This window comes from Pteropus medius, unplaced genomic scaffold, assembly GCF_902729225.1.
Source record: "Pteropus medius unplaced genomic scaffold, Ma_sr-lr_union100, whole genome shotgun sequence".
NCBI classification, from domain to species: domain Eukaryota; kingdom Metazoa; phylum Chordata; class Mammalia; order Chiroptera; family Pteropodidae; genus Pteropus; species Pteropus medius.
In genome coordinates, this window is record NW_024342470.1 from 3,505,122 (window position 1) to 3,522,181 (window position 17,060).

Here is a 17,060-nt window from a genome sequence, read left to right on the forward strand (position 1 = left end):
GAGAGAGAGAAGCGGGGGGCGGGGTTTGGGGGGAGAGAAGGGGAGAGAGCATGAGCACACTAAAGGCCTAGAGAGGCTTGGATGAAGAAAGAGCAATCCACTGCTCCTTTCCTGTGTTTGTGAAAGCAGAGACCTATTTCCAAAGCAAGGGATGAGGGGGAGACAAGGCACCAGGACACACAGAACCTGTGACAACCCCCTGGGAAGAAAGGCTCAGCAAGGAGACATTCTGAAAGCTCTGTACTTCTGCTTCATTTACAGTTCTACACATCAACATCCTGTGTTATCTCATCCAAGCCTCCCAAGAATCCCTGAGGTAGGAATTATACTTCCCAACTTTATAGAGATAAGAAAAATAGAGTTCACAGAGGTTAAGAACTCATAGCTAGAAAGAGGCTGGAAAGAGGTGGGACTGAGAAACTGGCCTAATGCCAGACTCTGTGCTCTTCCCATCAGAGCGCACAGCTTCAGGAAAGAGAGAAAAGCAAAGGCTGCCTTTAAACGGTGGCTACGTGCCAGCTATTGCTATCGCTGTTGTTGTTATTTTTATTGTCATTTTAACTCACCCTTAGGGCACCCTTCACATCTTGCAGCATAGGTGGCACTTTCATTCCCATTACCTCATATTATCCTCGGTGACTCTGTGGGACAGACAGGGCGGGGCAGGGCCTGATGTGCCCTCATGGCTCATTAAAAAAACAAACAACAAAAAAAGAAAACAACAACAAAAAAACCAAAGTGAAAGACGTACAGCCAGGAAATTGTACAACTGAGACTGGGAACTGAGTCTTATTCTGTTTCATACTCATTTGACATTTATTTGGTTGACTTCCGGATGTCAGGGGCTAGATCTGATCTGTCATTCTCTTCATGCCGTTCGTAGACGTTAGTTGAACTGAGCTGAGTTGGCCTGATGTGAAATAAACGAAAGTCCTATGCTGAGTGAGATGATGCCCAGGAAGAGCAAGTCCCAAGCGGAGCCTGTCCAGGGTGTGGCCGTAGCCGTCCTCCCCCAAGTCAGGCCGGGCCGGTCTGAAGGGCCTTCAGCCCTCTGCTAAGGCTAGAGATGGCTCACTTCTCCAAGAGCCACAGTCTCAAGTGTCTCTTCCTCGCCCTCCTGAGAGCCCCATGACTGGTCACCTCCCTGTCCCATTCCACACAGGGGCACTCTAGCTGGTGCCAGGACCCTTCCCACCATGCCCCCCACCCACCCAGGGTTCTGCAAACCAGAGAGTGCTATTGCTCTGCCACCTCTCAGCACACATGGCCACACTCCTCACTGCCTCCAGCTGTCTCCCTATTCCCCCATCTGCTCCTTCGGAGGGGAAAAGAACAATGAGCCCTTTCTTCCCAGAGGCAACTCTGGTTTTTGTGTCCTGGATCCCATTCTCTCCTCCCCGCTCAGAGGCCTTGCTCCACACCTTGGTCTCAAGGGACACAGGCGCCCCCACCCCAGACCAAAGGCCTCAGGCACCTGCTCCACGGACCAATTAAATCACCAGAGCTAAGGCAAAGCCACCTGGATTTCTTAAAAGTTCTTTAAGCAATTCTAATGTGCACTCAGGGTCTCCAGAACAACCTGCCTTTTGAAAAATAGAGAAATACAATACAACACAACATAACACAATACAACATAATATAATATAACTGCAAAATGTAAATCAGGCTATAATAGAAAAATCAGAGTGCTTCACACATTATAAGGGTAACTCAAAAGTTTTGTTTCAATCTTGTGCGCATGTATATGAGTTTGAGTAGCAATGTCATCCTGGATCATGATGTAAATGTATTTCTTGCTGTAGATTATGGTTAAAATTTGCATAAAATTAAACTTTTTGCTACAGTTTCTGCCTTAGCTCCTGATTCTCTTTTACAGTCAAAATCTCTGACAGAAAAGTCTACCTCCATGTCTGCTCTTCACCTTCATCTAGCTTCTGTAGCCCCATCTCCAACACTTTAAAGCTTCTTGCTGAGGTTTCCATGCTCTGCACCTTTCAAATCTAGTGGCTTCTTCCCAGATTCTATGTCTTTCCACCTGCCTATGGGTTCATTCAAACAGATGACTCATTCCTGAAATTCTCTGTCCACGGAGGATGTCATTCCTTCTCTGTCTCTCACCAGTTAACCCTCTTCCTCCGGACACCCAATGTCTTACACTCAGTATTCTCTCAAGCTTCTATTTTTTGTTCATCCCTCTTCTTTGCCATTCTCTCCTCCAGTTACTGGCTTCAATTACTCTTTGTACAGGACTCCAAATCCATGTCCCCACATTTTCCTCTTGAGCTACAGGTGTGCAGTAGGCTATCATGTGGTAGTTTCCTGGAAATGAGGGTGGGGCTGGGGAGGGGTAACGCTGACAGTGTTTGATGCACAGTCACAAACTTGACCATGACAGTCAGGTGAGGCGAGCAAGGGAAAATTATCATCCTCATTTTACAGAGGAAGAAACTAAGACTGAGAGGTTGAGGGGTGTTTCTGTGGTCACCCATCCACGGGTGGAGAGGGTCCTAGAACACATGACTTTAGACTTAAGTCCATTGTTCTTTCCCTTCACACCACACACTGAAACTCAACATGTGCAAAAGCAAAGCTGCATCTTATTCATTAAACCAGAGGATCTCAACCAGAGCTGTGCAACAGAATCATTAAGGATGCTTTTTTTAAAAACAGAGGTGGCCAGATTCCCCCTCAAACTTATCAGATTAGAATATTCTGAATGAGACTTTTGTTTGTCTTAGCTTTATATTTTGAAGTAATTATAGATTCACAGGAAAGTACACAAAAACGTACAAGGAAGTCCCATGCAGCTTTCGGCCAGCCTACCCCAGTGTTAACATCTTATACAACTATAGTACAATATTAAAATGTGGACGCTGACGTTACTGAAATCTGAAGAGCTTGTTCCGATCTCTCTCTGCAGATCCCTGCTCAGATTTTTGTCATGTGTGGCTTTGGATAACCATAACCACAGTCAAGATACTTAACTGTACCATTTCCACGACACTCCCTAGAGTTCTGGGTTTGAAAGCTCCCCATGCCTGATGAAATACCACTGTACCCAACTCACTGCTCCTCCTGCTTCCTTCTCCTAGGAATGCTCTGAGTCACCCTGGCTTGAAACTGAGTCATCATTTACTAGCCTTCCTTTGGCCCAGCTGCTCATGACCTATTAGTCAAGAAGTCCAATAGTGCTTTTTCCTAAACTCTCTTAGGCCAATATCTTACCTTCGATCTGCATACCCGCCATTACTCTAGGCCCCTTGATTTCCTGGATCATACTGCTGTAATTGCCATCTCATCCAGGTCCCTTCTTCTAGATGGCACTTTCCCCCCAAGCAACACCATAAATCACAGCCAAATCTCTCTGTTGCCCAGCTCTTACTGCATCATTCCTCCCACCAGAACCTTTCAATGGTTATTGCCATTTACAAAATAAAGCTCCAAACTCTTTAAATTCACATTTGAAATCTTCTCTATCTCTCTCGCTTTCCTTATCTAAATGTCTCAAACTCAGCATCAGCTTTCCCCCTTTCTTTCCATAAGGATTAAGGACCAATGGCATCTTTAAGGCCACAGTAAGGCTCATACCATGGGGAAGAAATGAAAAGCTGTAAGATTTCCTTCTTTTTGGTGCTTCATCCTCTTTTCTCGTTTGTGATGTGAGGCAATGCAGCAGAATGGGGCCTGGGGATGCCTCTTGCTTGGGGGGTGTCCTCACCCTTGGAAGGATGGCTCTTCTACTCCTTGACCCCTTACAGTGTAAAAGGTGAGGGGGACAGCAGGCCCGGGTGGAGTGACATAGGGCGCATGTGCAGGCTGTCGTGGTATTAGCTGTTTGAGAATGGACGCTTTCCTAGGCATCCATTCCTCGGACCCAAGCAAGTTGATGGTAGGCGGCTGCTGGAGGTGTGGAAGCCAGTTCCCTTCCTGTCTCCCTCGCAGCAGACAATCACAGTTAACACTGTGCCGCCTCTTTGCTGCCATCCTTTGCTGACTCTTCCTTCCTTCATCTCCATGGAACAATGAGAGTCAAGTGATTCATAAGCACTGCCCTTCAGAAAGCTCTAAAATCTGCTTCACAGAGCTGCTCTTACACTACTTACTGTGTGATAAAAAAAAATTTGCTTCTCGAGATTAAAAATATTTCAATTATTTGATATGTTTCAGCTTTAATTGATAACAAAACACAAATTGCTCATCCGAACTTCTCGTTAAAGCAACTGATTCACTGGGAAATTTACTACCTGACACCAGAGAAAGTGCTAAAGATAACACAAGCCCAGTGACAATGCTCCTATGACCTAGCAGTCTATTTTCGAAAATCATACATTATCTAAAGCACATCCATATTAATGGTCCTATCAAGAGTGATGGTTTTTAAAGTGCCTCACTACATGGTCTCCAAGTTTGGAGAATATCATGGAGTTGGTAATGTGGGGGGAATCAGAAGGCATGGAATACACACCAAGGGAAAGAGGTAGCTGGTAGTGGCTAGAGAAGGGGAGATAGTGATGTGAAGGCTTCAGTAAGCATTTTCAGGCCACCCAGGGCTTTGTTAGGGCCAGATGGAATAGAAAGCAGAGCATCCAGCGAAGAGGCTAGACATTCAACAGCTCTGTTGCTGTCGATGGGTTATAGATCTGCTACTAGCCCCACCATCAACACTACTACGACCTCTGCCACCACCAGTACCAACACCTCTGCCATCATCATCACCACTACAAAGACAAAACCAGTGAACAATCTTCTGGGCAAAAGCCAAGCAATACCACTAAACGAAATGGTACTCCACAGAAAAGAGTCACCAGAAGTGGTCACTGTGTATGTGGTCAGGGTGGAGATCAGGGTTTCTTATCATGCTAGAATGTTGCAGGGAAGAATGGAAGGTCACTAAGACAAAGCTTGAGGACCAGGCCCCCGTGGGATGCAAAGAGGATACACCTACGAAGTAAACCTTCCAGAGCAGTGACCACCATGAATCTCTCATCATTGAGGCAACATCCCAGAGAAGGAGGAGCCAAGGGGAGCCTCGAGATAACAAACGGAGGCTGAATCCTCTGCTTGGCTGTCAGCCCCAGGGCGGGGAGCTCGGGTGCTCACCGTTGCTGCTGTTGTCGTCCACCAGGATGATCTCCTTGAGCAGGTGTGGAGGCGTGCGCTCGATGGCTGAGTGGATGGAGCGCAGCAGCACGGAGAGCGCTTCGTTGACGAAGATAAATACGATGCTCACCTCTGGCAGGCTGTCAGGGAATGAGAGGTTGCGGCACCTGGAAAGGAGAACAGCCAGGCTCTCAGATCTGTCAGTGCGTCGGCTGGGGTCACCCAAGATGCTGGCCCACCCTATATCTTGGTTCCAGCTTCCCTGGAGAGCTCAGGAGTCCAGATTCTTCCCAGAGCCTCTTCTTTGACACACATAAGCCAAGCCTTCAGTGTGCAGCAGACATGCTCACAATCATTGAAACTGTTTGCCCCACAACAGAGTCTGAATTTGCCCATGACTATCCCAGCTGAACAGTTCTATCCTTAGTACCTAGTGAAGTGCCTGGACCCCAGCAGGTAGTCACTGAGGTTTTACTAGAAAAATGACTCGACATCTCTAAACCCAGTAGGATAGAAAATGCAACCAAAGGAAAGTCTTAGTTTTTCCAAAATGGCAGCCAATGCCTAGGTGAGACCAGCCCTTAGATGATCTGCCTCAGGAGGGAAATATGTCTCCTTCCAGAGACTTCTACTGCCAGAATTCACTCTGCCTCACTCCAAAAGGCATAGTGTCTGGGGCCTCTGCTACCCCTCGTTAATCACAGGGATCCAGTTGAAGCTGGAGTCAGAATCTCATCCTGAATGAATGAGGGATGGAGGGCAAATTCACTCTCATTTTACACACAACGACACTAAGGTTCAGAGAGGCTGAGACCCCACCATAAGTCAGCTGCCAAGACAGAATCTCAACTCTGGGCCTCTGATATCTACAACAGGGTTCTTTCCTCAGGAGGAAATAATCATGAGAGAGACTGCCTTTAACTGTCCCATTCTGTCCTAGCTCCACAGAAACCCTGAAGCCATTTGGATATCTCTCACCCAAGGGACATGAGGCAAAATCATGAAAGTCTGCATGTCATTCTCCACGAGACGAGGAACATGGAACCTTGAAATCAGACTCCAGAAAGAAGCCAAACAATAGAAGTCCATGGTTTCCAAGGATATGTCCAATTCCCTCTCCTGCAAGCACCGCTGTATTGGGCAGGAAACCAGGCTGGTGCCCTTCTCTCTCTGAAACTAAATGCTATTCCAGAAGGCACTGAGATATCATCTTCTGGAGAGCTGAAGGAAGGGACAGAGCAGCAATTACAACCCTGTCCCTGTCCCTGGGCTCAGAGAGGAGGCTGCCCGATCCCACCACTGGCCATCGTAGGCTCCTGGGGTTCAGGGCTGGTGACCGTGTTACATTGCTCCAAAGTAGGAGGCACAGCCAGGTTAGAACATGCGATAATAAGCAAAATAGCACATGGCTTCTGTTCGTCAGTAATTAAAGTGCTGCAGGGTAGGAATGGGCCTGCTCTTCCTTAATGAGGGAGGCTGCGGGATAACCAGCACTGAGCAATTTAGAGACATCACCGTGGGACCCCAGCCTGCTTAAGAGCAGGAGATTAATAAACTAAAATCGCCGTCTCTATGGTTACCAGAAATTTACAGAAACTTTTCCCATTCTATTTCCAGCTCTCCTTTCTCACCAAAGAGGAGTGGAGGAAGGGAAAGAATTCAGCCTTTCCCAAATCCTCTTCATACTTAGAATTTTAATAAAGCCATCAGGTTAACAAATTGGTGTAGAACTCTTTCATTCTTGTTATTTAATGGAATAAATATTTATTGAGCTCTTCCACGAGGCATGTGCTGCACTGAGGACGTGGAAACAGGAGGACGTGGACAAAATACCTGTCCTCAGGGAGCTTATGCTTTGACAAAGGAAACAGATAAAAATGGAAACAAACAAGTGATACAATTTTATATATGCTGAGACTTTCAAAAAAGAAAAGTAACACAGGGTAGGAGGACAGTGTGATACACTGGAAGCTGTTTTAGAAGTGGTCAGAGAAGGGCTCTATAAGGAGGACAGATTTAGTCAGAAACTTGAACGGCACTCAAAAGTGAGCCGTGCAAAGCCCCAGTGGGGCCAAGGGAACAGTGCAGTGACTGGAGAGGAGCCGAGGAAGGGGAGTAACTCATTTAACTGCAATGAAGGCACAGGAGACGGCAGGTGGAGGGAAATATGTCTCCTTCCAGAGACTTCTACTTTTTTTCTTTTTCTTTTTTTCTTTTTTTCTGGCTATCAAGACCAGCAGCTGGCCTTCCCTTAGGCACAGAAACTGAAATAAGTATTATCACACACCCTACTTGCTACCTGAATTTTGAAAAGAATCTAAATCTGGTCAAACTACTAGCCCATGGCCTTTATTTCTTTTATAGAAGTGTAATAAACAGCTCCCAATAAGGTCACTGTATCAGTACAAGTTCGCTGTCCTCCCCACTAACTCCCCAGGGGAGAAGGCTATGACCCTATATCTGCCTGTACTTCTCCAGAGGCTGACTCTGAGTTCTGAGACCCTCGCTAGCCAGAGCTCCAGGTAGTCTCCAGGTGTTTTCCAGAGTTAGGGGTTAACTGCTTCCCCTACTTTCCTCCCTTCTTAATTCTCAGCATCACCACTCCATCTCCCCCTTCCAAGAAGAGCCAAGTTGAACTTCTCCCAGTAATGTCCATGCCTGTCCTGATGGTTTGAGCCATCAGTGTGGTCTCCTGATGGTCTTTCCCCAAGCAGGATGGACATGATACATTCATTTTACAAGCTAAACTCTGCTGATCACTATTTTCATATGAAAGACTCTTTTGAACATGAGGTTTTTACATGACAGCCCTTTTGAACATGACAGAACATACAGCAGAACACGATAGTACATCATATTTGTGTGTTGACTGTCTGTCTCCATCTACCATAATGACTCTCCCTGAGAGCAGGGTCTTTATTTGCTACTGTGCCTTATCTCCTAGCCTTAAACCAGGGTCTGTAACGTAGGAGGTTTCTAGAATTAAACAAAACTAACAGATTTATTTTATATAAGGCCTAAATTTTACATGCGGGCCACTGATCTCATCCTGTTCCTTTTTCTTACAATGTCCTCCCTCTGAAGGAGAGTCAGATCCGCCCACACAGTGGACCCTTCCTGTCCTGTCCTTCCCCTCTCTGAACTATGGCCCCAGTTCCTCACATTCAGTCTCCAGCAGTTGTCAGTGTCCCCGCACTGTACTCGATCCCTCCAAACCAAAGTTCCTGACCTCCTTAAATCCTTCTTTCCTCCCCTTCTCTCCTGGGAGCTACTCAAAGTCCTCCCGGCAATAGCCACACTGCTGGTGGCCCCTCTCCGCACCCCGCAGCACCCTCCCGCACCCTTCGGCTTCTCCATACCTAACCTAAATGTGGGTCTGGGGGATCAGACAGGTAAAGGGCAGGCAGGAAGAGAAAAACAGGGCAGAATAGTTTTTAGGCAAAAGAGCATTGGATGGAGAGGTGGATGAAGCCACCCAGGTGCCTGCCCCAGCTCCACCCTAATTTGCTGTGTGACCATGAGCAAGCCACTTCACCTCTCTGCTGTCTTGTCATAGAATAGGGGAAGCAGAAAAAATGATCACACAGGTGTCTTCTCTCTATAAAATTCAGTATCTTCTAACTCGCATGGGGTGAACAGAAGACATCTCCTTAAATAAATAGTTTGCAAACTTTCCTTGCCTCCCAACCAGCACTTAGTCATGACCAAATGCCGTAAGAAACAACCCCTTCCCACTACTCTAACTAGACAGGGTGACCAGCTCGTCCCGGTTTGCCTAGGCCTCTCCCAGTTTCAGCACTGAAAGCCATAGGCAAAGTGAAACAGTTGGACACCCTATGACTCGACCACAGCTTCTTTAGGGTAGGCACAGGTCTTGCTTACGGCTACACACCCACTGCCAAACACAGTGCCTGGCAAACGGCAGGCATTCAGTCAGCATCTGTCGAATAAATTGATACTTAGCCTTTAAAGGTCCCCAACACACATACTCATCGACACACACGATCATGGTTCCTATCTTCATGTCAACATTAAAGCAGAACTTACACAGCTGAGGGGAAAGGCAAACAGAGGGAGGAAGAATAGCATGTCAGGCAAGAGATTCACACACCTGCCGTCACACCCAACGTCATCACTGCCAGACACTGAAGTCAGGACAGAAGCCCTGCCTGCCACAGGGCAGCCCGAGGCCTTCTAAAGGAACACACATCTAGGAGCTGTTATGTAAGAGGACTGTTCTGGATCCGAGCCCAGTGTGTCTGCTCCAGACGTGGCCACTTGCTTTGTCCATCAAGCAGCACTGGCGCCTGTCCAAGGGCTTTGCCTCTCCCAGCACCTGTATCCGCCAAGTTCTGGCCACCCACATCCTCTGCTCGCAAAGCCTGCCCTCCTGCCTGCTCTGGGAATCTGCCCCTGCACCCTGCTTATCTGCTTGCTTCTCCAAGAGAGGGGTTGAGGACATGAGTGTCAGGTGTGACTGGCCTTTCTCTACTTATCTTCCTTGAGAAAGCCTGACTCTACAAGACTGATCAGTTACTCATTTTGAGAAGAGGCACATTCTCCTGTAAAATTAAGCCATAAAAGTTCCTTTTTTACTTTTAGTCTTGTTCAAAGTTGGGCCATTTTCCACGAGAGAGAAAAACGAGGCATTTCTGAGAGATAAAAACTAGGCACTTCTGAGAGGGGACCACTACGGTTGCCTAATAAGCCAGAATTGATGGTATGATACACTTGACTTTATGGAGCTCTGCTCACAGAAGGCGGTGTGGAGAGGGGGAGCAATTATGTAGGGAGCCTCTCGGCAGAGCTCCCCAGCACTGTTTTGAGCTGTTTACGAAGCAAGTTTATATCAAGAGCTTCAGTGCTGTTACCTGCGAGAGGCAGGGAAGTGGTGGTAGATTAAATGAAGCCAAACCAGGCTCGTGGCCACCAGGTACCACCCAGGGCAGCAGCCAGACACCTCTACATTGGATCTTGAATTCTCCCCTCCTTGACCTCAGCAAATCTACACGCTCCCCGTCCAACAGAGCGGCGACTCGTGCAGGCTGCTCGACCTGGTGGGGGAAGGGTAGACCTCTCCAGAATGAAGATTGAAGTAGAATGTGACCTGGGGTCTGTCTGCCAATGCACATGGGGAGCCACGTCCAACCACGTCAGGGTTCTGGGAGTGCTGGAGGGACCCACCTCGACCAAGCAATGGGAAGATGACACTCCCAAGCACTCACTCCCCTGAGTGCCCCCAGTCCCCCTCTCCTCCCAGATTTCTCCCAGAGAAGCCCTCACCTGCAGCTGTAGTCATCACGGGGGTTTGGGGGCACTGGTAATCACCTGGCTCCAGGGTCAGCACTGCCCGCATGGCCCTTCACGGCCATCAGCACTCTCACCCCAGCCTCTGCCGTCCTCTTGCACCCACAGGACTTGCTTGGCCTTCTTCTGACCTCACCTGGTACATTTCTGGCTTTTTTCCAGACACTTCCAGGTTAGATAAACTCCCAGGCCTGCTAGAGTCCAGTCTGCTGGACCTAACGAAACTTGAGGATGGAGGCAATGTGGCCATTCTCGCTGGTATGAGGACGGTCAAGATTTTCACTCCCTCTGGCTGGCGTCTGTATCTCTGCAACCTCTGGAGCTCAGAGACTGCATGGTGCTCGCTACCCCTACTGCTCAGGGACACAACACAGAATATGTGGAAATAATAATAGCAATAATTTCCATTTACTGAATGTTTACGATTTGCCATAAATCACATATAGATATTTTTACTTTTTTCTCCCCTTTTATTTCTCCCTACAATCCTGTATGGTAAATTTCATTGTCCCCATTTTATAGATGAGGGAAATGGGGCTGAGGAGGTAAATTCTCTCTCAAGGCTAAAGCCTGGGCTCATTTGTCTCCAAAGCCTGCGCTCATAATTCCTGCTAACCAAGGGTCTGCATCTTCCTTACCAGGCCCACCCAGAGATGTGTCTGGTGAGACAACGGTGTTGTGACAACCCAGAGGTCTGCCGGGAGAGGCAAAATGGAAAAGTTACTACAGGCTGTCAACTCTGAGAGGATATAATATATCTAGTAGGATAATGTGAACGAATATGATAAAATACTACTGGGCATCCGAAGCCTGAAATTGTCTTCCTGTTATATTGCTCCCATTGAGATACACAATCCCTATTACTTCTTGTATAAAAGTTTCTATGTCTTCTGCCATATGGCCTCACCATTTGGTATACAACTGATGGGACCAGACACGAATTCCTGAGCCTCTCTCAATGGGCCGGCTGTCAGCCAACAGAGCCGCCTAGCCCAGGAGCTCTGCATAGCCAGACCTTGCAATATCAAGAACCAGCCATGCTATCAAGCCCTTGCTCATGGGAATTTGAATGTGCAGCACCCCAAGAAGGCAGAAAGCAGAAGACCAGGCCAGCGGAAATAACGGGGTAGAAAGAACATCATCGGTGAGTGAGCACGGACATGAACAGTCACCGTTAGAGACACAGCACTCTAATGAGTGAGCAAAGAGGGAGCAGACTTGAGCCTGGCCAGGATGTCCTGAACCAATTCGCCCTCCACTAGAGTGGCCTCCGATTGTGTAATTATGTGATTGTGTGTAGGTGTCAGTCTACAAAGAATCCCAACTATCTGTAATCATCTGAATGAGTTCAGTTCCTTCCTCCCTGAGAGCACACACATGATCTAGTAAAGAAAGACCCCCTTGCTGGGCTGCAGATCCCCTGTTAGTCTCTCACGGCACCCACGGTTTTCTTTCATGCTGCTTAGATGCTACTGCAACATGTTTTTATGGAATTATTTAACAAACAGCAGTGTCTCCATTAGACTATAATGGTCAAGACCACATCTGCTTTGCTCACCAGGTACCCCCGGTGCTTCCCACAATGTCCAGCACAGAGTAGAAACAATGTCCAGCACAGAGTAGAAACCCAAAAAGCACTGGGTGTTTGGCTGAATGAAAAAAAAACAAAACAAAGAAATACTCCAATGATGAATAGTAGAATGAATTCAGGCCCATGAAAGCTCTGTGGGCGGGAATTCTACCATGACCAGACAGAACATGAATCACAGAGTTGAACATTTACTCCCTGCCTGACTGCAACAATAAGACCAGATCATCCAATAAGCCAGAGGGGTCAAGGAGGGGATAACGGTGGCAGGGTGGGGATAGATAGTGGAGCCAGGGCCTTCAGGGACCCAGCAAGACACCACGTCTGGCTCAGATGTGGAGAAGACAATAGCCATCTGAGAACGGGGAGTTTTTAAAGTCTGCAAGGGTTGAGAAATGGGCCAGCTGATCTAGGAACAGAATCTGGCATGGGATTTGCCGATGGGGAATCTCCTAAGTAGATGTGATCTTCAAAACGTCCAGCTTTCATCAAGATACGCAAACGTCTTTTCAGATGACTCTACCAATTTTGAGAAAGGATCTGCTATATCAAATGTAAATTGTAAGTAGGACAAGAGGGAAACGAATTATTTAAAATGTAAACAGCTAAGAGGAAGCAGGGAGACTATTTGTTCCTAAAACATCTGAAAATTTCAGGGAAAATGGGATCCCTGGGGCTACATGGACAGCCACTCAGGGAACAAAAATCAGCTGGCTTTGGTGGAAAAGCCCCATGAGGGACAGAGTGTCTCCATGTGGTGGGGTTTGTTGGTGAGCAGACCAGGCCCATGGCAAAGACTGCCGAGGAATGTGGGGAGGGGAAGGCAGGCCCCATGGGTCAGAAAAAGGGGGACAGGGCACGTTTTTTTCTCTAGCAGAGCCTGGTTTGGCCTCTAATGCTCAGAACTCAGGCTGGAGAGAAATCATTCTCCAGGGACTTCAGTCTGATCTGTCCTGCAGTGCCTGCCTGGCCCTCCTCTCATCTAGTGCCAGGGCAGATGGCCTGTCCCAGGTGGCTCCTTGTCCACATAGTGGTCCTTCAGGTAGTTAAAGTCATGATGGTATCTCTCCATACTCTCTCTTTTACAAATCAGAGACCCAGACAATAAAAGTAATGAAAGTTCAATAGCTGTTACTATGTGTCAGGAAGTGTTCTAAGAGCTCTACACATATTACGATTTAATCTTTGTATTACCATCTCTAATTTACAGATAAGAAAACCAACACACAGAGAGGCTAAGTAACTTGCTGGAAGTCAACTAGCTTGTAAATGAGAGAACTAGTCTTGGAACCCAGAGAATCAGGTTTTAAATATTATTCTAGAATCTAAGCATAAACTTCATGTTTGTCATGTTACCCAGTTTTTCTCTTAGGTTGTTCTCCCCTAAACATATCCTACTTTCTCTAAATTCCTTATAATCCATTTCTGCAGTTGTGATCTGAGTAGCCAAGTAGAACAAAATGATCACTTCCCCTTTTAGAGACATTATTTATACCTCATTAATATGGCTCAAGATCACAATACCTTTAAGAACAACCACATGATACTACTACTGGCCCGGAATGAGCTTGACATCAACTAAGAACCAGAAGTATTTTTTCCAGACCATTTTAGTTAAGAAGTATTTTCCCCCAACTGTGTTTGTGCAGTCAGCATTTTCAATGTGATAGCAGAATCATTACTGAGAGTACTTACTTTACCCCTTTGTCCTGAGGCTGCCCTTATGGAGCACACATCTTCCACAGACTTTTGTGTCATCTCCATAGAGCCAAGATCCCACACTAGAAAAGCTCACTTGGGCGGGGCAAGGCGAGGGTGCTGAGGTAGTGTCCTGGAGACATAAGACCCAGGTAAAACTATTGGCTCTGCCACATAACACACGGGAAAACTTTAAAAAGTTTCTTAACCTTGCAGATATTCAATATTCTCCTATATAAAGTGGAAATAATCATAACTACCTCAGAGAGATGTGAAGGTAAATTTAAATGAAAAAACAAAACAAACCAAACATTAAGCAGTTTGCACAGCATCTGGCACACAGCATGTGAGCAAGAGGTGACTTTGTAGACTCTGGGTAGCAACACCCCATGGCTCAGCAATCATGATCCCTGCTGTTTCACCTGGAGCCATCCCCTTCTCCTCCAGGACCAACTACATAATTTATGGGGCCCCGTGCAAAAAGAAAATATGGTGGCCCCTTTTCAAAATTATTCAGAAATTTAACACTGTGACAGCAGAGCATTAAGCCAAAGGTAGAGTCCTTCCAGCCCTCCTGAGATCCTGTGCAACGGGCTGCACACTGTGTTCGTTTCCTAATGCTAATGTTGCTGCTCTAAGAAATTCCTACAAACGTGGTGGCTTAAAACGACACAGATTGATTATCTTATAGTTCTGGTGGTGAGAAGCATGACACAGGTCTCACTTGGGCTATCAAGGTGTTGGCAGGACTAAGTTACTTTCTGGATGTTTTAGGTGATAATCTGTTTCCATGCCTTTTCCAGTATCTAAAGGCTTCTATACACACCAATAAAGCTGGCTCTGCTGGCCCCCAAAGTTCATAGACCTCAGATGTGTGTGTCTAGCGTCTGCACCATGAAAACCCCAAACATGCACCTGTGGCCACACCCACATTGGTGGCAGCAAACACCCACAGTCGCCTTGGATGGATCCTAACCTGCTCCCAGAGGGACTGAGCCCTGGCTCTGGGCTGCATTCTCTCTGCTATAATCCTGTCCTGCTCCTTTCCACTTGGGTGTTCAGTTCACACAGGATCTCTTCAGCTCAGGGCCCAGGGATCTTTTGTGGGTGTGTGCGTGTGGCGTGATTCTGTCCCACTTGCTCCCACCTGGGGCTGCAGAAAATAGTCTACTCCCTTTACCAATGGCCCTCATCCCTCAGCCTCATGCCCTAACCTACCAGTCAATCCAAGAGCCAGTCCATCCTACTCCCTGGGACATGGACCTCAGGGGACACTGGAAAGAAAGGTGACATCATTACTCAGGAGCCTCTGAGGATCTGCCAGAAAGAGGCAGGAAGCAGCACCTGCCGGAGGCTCTGCCCTGAGCTACCTAGGAGGTAGGCCAGAGAGTTGTCATGGCAACACGACAGTCCTGAAGCTTGATACTGGGAGGCCCACTTCTACCCACACCCACATGCCCCTGGGCCCTCTTTGGAAATAACCACCACTGCCTATAGAAAAGAACGGGCATATGCTTGCCGTTGTGGAACTGGTGGGCACCCACATGCCACCTGCCTGACTGATTGTCATTGGGGTGGGAGGCCCAACCTTATCTTCCCGCTCCTAGCTGACAAGCTTGCTTTAACCGCCACCCCCAGGATCTTTCTTCTTCACAACCACAATCCATCTTCTCAAAACTCATCAACCTCCCAAAAGATGTTGCCTCCATCCTCATGCTCCGTCTCTCAGGTGAAGGACTTCCCTGATCTCTTTCTCGCACCCTCATTTAAAAAAAAAAAAAAATTTAATTTACATGCAAAAAATGCACAGATCTTAAGTATATAGTTTGATGCGTTTTGACAAATGTATATACTTATGCAGTCTGCATGTCAGTCATGACTTGTGTTTTCCTTTTTCCCTTTTGGCTCCTGGGAGGTTATTTTGGTGAGTACAGATAAGGAGGAGGAGGGGGATGCTGGGAGCAGGAGGGAGCACACAGAGAAAACCACGGGAACGTTGGAGCCTGCATCAGGGGATGTGAGCAACAGAGCAAAGTCCAGCCAGGCTGAGATGCAGCTTTTCTCTCCTTCAGTCCTGAGGTCCTGGTGTTGTCCCAACCCAGGAAGCAAGAAGGCAACCCACCCCCGTCCCATGCCCGGGTCTGGCAAAGGCCCCTCACAGGCTGAGGTGCAGGAGGATCGCCAGAGGACGCAGCCAGCGAGTTGACTCCCTGGGTTTTCCCACTCGAATGGCAGGGGGCCTGCTCCACTCTTATTACAACAATGCAGGGAGAATGGATGGCATTTCCGTTTCTCCAGAAGCCAAGTATCCCGGTGCCCAGAGGAAGTTTCTCCTCTCTGCCCTGACCAAAGGGCCTATATGAGGCTGAAAAACTGCTGCACTTCCGGTTCCCATGTCCTTCCTTTCCCAGGGGAGGGCAGTCAAATCTGTAAAGGGAGGCTCTTTGCAGACACTGCTCTTCAAGTCCTGCCTCCCTGCCACAGAGGCCACAGGACGGGGCTTCCACGGGCCATCAAGTCCAGCTCCTGACTTTACAAGAAACCTGCAAGGATGAGTCCTCCCTAAGAAGCCAGGAGATGGTCAGCAAGTTTTCTGATCGCCCACCTTGCTCTCCCACCACCTTCCACCCTGGATCCCCACTGCAGTAATAAGCTCCTTGAGGTTTCCCTGGCTGATGCTTTACTGGGTGCCTAGCACACACTAGGGGTCCAATAAGTTTTTTGGACAAAAAATTAATGAAGCCTAGCAACCAGTTAGATGGACTTTTCCCCTTCTGGTTATGTCTTATCCTGTGTATAAGGCACTGGGCACAGTTTGGTCCTCTCTCAGCCAAGTGACAAGGTGGATCAGATTACTACTTTCAGCACCAGGAAAGAAGGAGACAAAATAAGGGCCCAGCCAGAGGTAACAGAAGGGAGGGTAGGGCAGGACTGGAACACCCATTTTCTGGCCCAGGAATAAAGCCAGGCATAATGTCAGGGTTAGAACCTGCAAAAAAAAAAAGCAATGCCAAGAATTGAGAGAGCAAAGTGAAGAATCCAAGGATACCTCCCGGTGCAGGTGGCCCCAAGGGCAAACTGGAGGTGACAGGAGAGAGGAGCACAGGGGCTGGGGCTGAAGTGAGATCCATCCGGCAGGCTTCTTCCGGAGACTACTGTTAGCATGGGGCTTCCTCTCTGAATGCTTTCTCACCCTTGACACAACTTGTTCCAAATCCCATTAGCCGTAGCCGAGACATCCTCTCCACCCCGACAACAGGTTTGATGATGTTCACTAAAACAATTTTTCCAACATCTGGAGAAAGACCTTCCTGACCCAAATGAATTGGCTCAGTGCTATATACTGTTCAAGCAGCCCCCCTCCATG

The 17,060-nt window shown here is 47.6% G+C and overlaps 1 protein-coding gene across 3 annotated transcripts in view; it reads right to left on the reverse strand.

The window, feature by feature from the left end:
- GALNT18 (polypeptide N-acetylgalactosaminyltransferase 18) overlaps positions 1-17,060 on the reverse strand; it is a 316,135-nt gene that overhangs the window by 137,835 nt on the left and 161,240 nt on the right. For all 3 annotated transcript variants that reach the window (XM_039863609.1, XM_039863610.1, XM_039863611.1), the window contains exon 3: positions 5,101-5,267. In XM_039863609.1, coding sequence (XP_039719543.1) covers positions 5,101-5,267 — 167 coding nt within the window. The remainder of the gene's footprint in view (positions 1-5,100; positions 5,268-17,060) is intronic.